The sequence below is a fragment of the Buceros rhinoceros genome, unplaced genomic scaffold (genome assembly GCF_000710305.1).
Source record: "Buceros rhinoceros silvestris isolate BGI_N320 unplaced genomic scaffold, ASM71030v1 scaffold16096, whole genome shotgun sequence".
NCBI classification, from domain to species: domain Eukaryota; kingdom Metazoa; phylum Chordata; class Aves; order Bucerotiformes; family Bucerotidae; genus Buceros; species Buceros rhinoceros.
Window position 1 is genome coordinate 20,961 of NW_010415926.1, and position 4,569 is coordinate 25,529.

Sequence of the window (4,569 nt, forward strand, 5' to 3'; positions counted from 1 at the left end):
TCTTAAAAGGGGAAGGACTAAAGAAGCACTTCAGGAACCATTTCTGAAATGATGCAACCAGACCCAGACATTTGTCACGCAGCTGTGGAATCTGAGGGACAGCTGACACGAGCCCACATCGCCACCTTGTGCTCTTGCTCTGAAAATACTTGTTCATTTTGCAGGTAAGCTTCAATTAACATCCTTTCTTTCAGGACACTTAAAACAGTGCAAAAATCACAGTCCCGGCAAATACAAAACCGGTAGGAGTCCATGAGGGAAGCAGGCTCATCGCCGTCGGAATGCACGTGATATCCTCCAAGCGTTGGGCTCCTCGTAGCGATTGTACAAGGGTTCCAGCCGCTGCTGCTTCTTCTGTTTGCTCAGCTTGGTTGGATCAGAAACCTTGAAGAAAGCTGGTGCAAATTCCACCAGCCAGCGAGGATCAATAGTCGTCACTTCACGCATATATTCCTTGGTGGTCAGCACCAGCTCATGATACACCACCCTGTCAAAAGGGACAGCACTCTGGAAATTAGTTTTTCCAAACAAGGAGAGACAAGGCAAGGGCTGGACTATCTAAGCTTGTCCCTTTATCTCCGTCCCACACTCCTTCAGTATAAGGCTCCTTACAAGCTCCAACGCAGGCTCCCAAAGAACTGTCTGAAGAGCTATCTTCTTTTTCCTCTCCTACTTCACAGCTGCTCTACAGCACAGAACTACTTCACTCCATTTAAAACACCTCCCTCTCCCTGCTCCCTCCTTTCCCTCCTCCCCCCAGCACTCGGTGTTTTAAACTCCCTTCCACAGCACAGAAACACAGAACTGTGTCAGGCCTGGCCTTGGCTCAAAAGGTCAGTGTCATCTCTGCACAGGCACTGATTTTAGCAGCAGGAAGAGCCAAAAGCAGACTTGAAACTTTTCCCACTCTGCTCATTGCTGAGAATTCAGCAGCCTGTCCTTTGATCTGTATGCCACAAACAGCACAACCTTCTCAGAGAGTCAGAACGGAAACAGAAAGTTACGTGCTGCTGCCTTCCTTACCATTCTGGCTGCCTGTTGAAGAGAGCACTGGACGGGTGGATATAGACTACTTGTTGATCAATGAGTGTTCGATAACCTTCCTGGGGATCCTTCTTGGCTGCGTTTCGGAAGAAGCCACTACAGATGGCCTTCTGCACTCGAACGGTTGCCTTCCCACAGGATACCACATCCAGCTTGTGCCTGCCAGACAAGGGTTAGAGAGAAAGAAGTCAGTTTTCCAGATTCAGGTGCAGCTACCAGATTGTGTTTAGCTCCTACAGTGTTAACAATACTAGGAAACAAAGTCACTACTTGCCCTTCTCAACATGCTCACCTGTCCATAATGCCCAGCATCTGCTTGCGGATGTCCTGTGCCCTGCGTAAGGATCGGGCTTGGATAAAATTTTCATAGCACCAGGGATTTGAAAACTTATTATTTTTCCAGGAATTGTAGACAGCCAGCAGAGTGAGGTGGTCACCTTCCGTCTGATGGAACTTGGCTTTCTTTTGATCAGCGAGCGCTTGCTTATCCTAACACATAAAATACGAATCAATCAGGTATCTACATTGTAGAGACAATCCTTGTCAATGTAAAGGACACGGACTCCTCGTCACTCAGACCATGACATTTTAAGTCTACCAAGAAACAGATGGTATAAGACTGAGAAGGCAACACGTAGTTTTGAGTGGTGAGTGACCCAGGACCAAGTGATGAGAATCTAAAGGTCACTGGGACTGCTCTCACTAAGCCGAAACTATGCCTGTATGAAAGGAAAGCCTAGAACTGTTCTTGCCAAAGAGGGACCTCATGCAGAGTCTCCTGAAGACTCTCCCATGGGTGACAAGGACCTGACCAGAAAAGATGAACTTTTTACTGACACCTTTTATTTTCAAAGGGACACTAGGAAGTATACGCATGCACTGAACTGGCTGCTTTTCTACAGCTCTACAAGCAACCTCATCTACCCATCAACAAAGGTGCTGCAGCAATAGCTTTGACCCTGCTGACCTACCCATCTTTCCTCACTTCTCCAGTCTGCAGATAAAACATTAATAAAACACTGTGGCTACACAAATCAAAATGGAAGTTAACAGATTAAACTGCAGCAGGCCATCACAATGAAGAAATAATGGATTCAAGAGGAGTCTGCGGCTGAGGAACCCTACCACAGCATAGTTTGCTGCTTGCTGACTTGAAAGAAATCAGCACAGGATAGGGCAGCCGTGAAGAAATACATTCTGAGCACCTGAAACGGCAAAGGCTGAATTCTGAACTCCAGAGCTGGGACTGACTTGGTTTAGGGTTATATGTGTTTACTGGGAAATGCAAGAGAGAATGTGAGACTTCTAACTTCCATCTTCCCATCTGCAAAGAAACCACCAACATCCGCAAGTACAGGGTGTTTAACCAAAAGGTACATCAGAAAGGTGACATATGAGCAAACACATGCTCACAACACCTGAGGCAGTACAGAAACACCACCCAAACTGTAACTCCGCTGCTTCCTGGCTGCACTCCTTACCTTTGGCCGGTAGAACACGTTCTGTACGGACAGCATGGAGACTATTGTCAACATTTCCTCACTGCATCCCAGATGCACAGACATGATCAACATCTTGCACAACATAGGCTCCAAAGGGAATTCTGCCATCTGCAAGAAACCTGTTTCAGGGTACCCTGCAACATCTTTGAAAAATCTTTGACCTGTCTCAGTGCAAAGGAGAGCAAGGCCCTTTCTTCCACGCTTCCTTTCCCAAGCAGCGTGCTTTACCCAGAACTTTACTCAATGCAAAGCAATTTATTTGTCTATGTTCACTATCACAAGAATATCCCAATACTTAAAAAGAAATTTTTAGACATTAATAAAAGTAACCTTACGAGTAAGGAGAAATTGCAACTGCTCCTTAAAAATCAGAAGGTACGTAACTACTGTAAGTGAAAAGCTACCAATAAACCAAAAGAGAACAGGAAAAGGAAACCAGCAGTGCCAGGCAAGTCCTCATACAGCTACTCTCATGTCACCCCCTAAATATGTGCAGCCCAGCCAGTGCTAGGAAGTGTTCTATTTCGCCTACCCTGCGGCCAAGTCGAGTGAGCAGTCCCTCATCATCCAGAGCTCCCAGGGTGTACAGCTGCTCCATGGCAGTTATGAGAGTTTCCATTGGCGGCGCATCCATAAAGTCAAAGGAGAGCAGATCATTGATGCCCATAGCCTGAAGAGAGAGAATGGCGAAATCCCACATTAGAGCACTAGAGGAGGAAGACACCAAGGCTTCCCCAGCTGCTATGGTGAAATACCCACCTTCAAGGAAAGGACTGTACTGGCCAGATTTGTTCTCTGGATTTCAGGCACATTGGTGGTTAGCATTTCGTCTCGGTAAGCACGCTCTGTATATAACCTGTAGCATTTTCCTGGTCCTGTTCTCCCAGCCCTCCCTGCTCGCTGCTTTGCTTGAGCCTGAAGAGAACAAGGCATTTCAGTGAACTGGTGAAAACAAGTAAAACAAAATCATTGATTATTCACAATTTTATCTGCCAATTAACAGAAACGAGATTTCCAATACAACCCAGGGAAGTACGTATTCCTTAGGCGCAGTTTCAAGAAGTCTCAGGGAGTTATTAAAAATGCGGTTTAATCGCTGCCTTGCTTTGCTTCCACGTGCTTGGATGACTCACCATCACGATACTCATCACCAGCAGGGAACAAAAAAAAGTCAAACACAGAATGCCCACCTGTGAGATCGGTGTAACGACCAGCTGGTCGATTCCAGTCTTGGAGTTATAAACTTTCTGCTTCACAAAGCCAGGATCAACTACATAATATATTCCATCAATAGTCAGCGATGTCTCAGCAATGTTAGTGGCGATGACAACCTGCAAACAACAGCTGGATTCATACCAGTTCTGCGACTGGTTGCCGAGCCAGCCACGCTGCTCGACTCAACCCATTCTACATGATACAAGCAGTTTGTCACAAGCATCTAACATTTACCATCGAAAGGAGAAACGCGTTCACAGAGAAACAGAAACAAGTGTCACCTCAGTCAAAGATGGACAGGTTTTATAAGTACCTACATTTGGGTTAGACTTGGACAGTGTGGGAAAAGAGCATGATAAAATCCATTACAAAAGCCAGTGAAAGATCACTGCAAGTTTCTAAGCAGATTGCACCGACTTCAGGGAGAATTTCTGTCTGTGACTCACAGTCCATATTTAGAGAAGAATCTTTCAGAGAATACCTCTCTAGGTAGCAGATTTGTTTGGTAGCAAATTTACATCCAGCCAACAGGAACGGCATTTAGATTTCACTGAAGTTAATATCCTTTAAAGGCAGCATTAAAAAACACACCAAAAAAAAAAACCCCACACCAAAAACACTCCACATAGAGGTTTACTACACCAAATATTTTTTTATAAATTTTCAAAGACTTAGGTAACACGGATAGGCAACATACGCAGCAAGTATAGTCTCTAAGCTACATATAAGCCACCTTTCCTCCAAAACTACATTATTTCATCTGAAGTTGTAACTAACAGTATGAGAAATGCAAAAAAAAAAAAAAAAC

General features: G+C 45.0%; 1 protein-coding gene across 1 annotated transcript in view; it reads right to left on the reverse strand.

The window, feature by feature from the left end:
- Nucleotides 1–267: 267 nt before the first annotated feature.
- DHX8 (DEAH (Asp-Glu-Ala-His) box polypeptide 8) overlaps nucleotides 268–4,569 on the reverse strand; it is a 12,323-nt gene continuing 8,021 nt past the window's right edge. The window contains exons 16-22 of the mRNA XM_010137597.1: nucleotides 3,737–3,877; nucleotides 3,306–3,461; nucleotides 3,079–3,216; nucleotides 2,526–2,654; nucleotides 1,337–1,533; nucleotides 1,024–1,203; nucleotides 268–487 (exon numbers count right to left, since the gene is read on the reverse strand). Of these exons, the coding sequence (XP_010135899.1) occupies nucleotides 268–487; nucleotides 1,024–1,203; nucleotides 1,337–1,533; nucleotides 2,526–2,654; nucleotides 3,079–3,216; nucleotides 3,306–3,461; nucleotides 3,737–3,877 (1,161 nt within the window). The remainder of the gene's footprint in view (nucleotides 488–1,023; nucleotides 1,204–1,336; nucleotides 1,534–2,525; nucleotides 2,655–3,078; nucleotides 3,217–3,305; nucleotides 3,462–3,736; nucleotides 3,878–4,569) is intronic.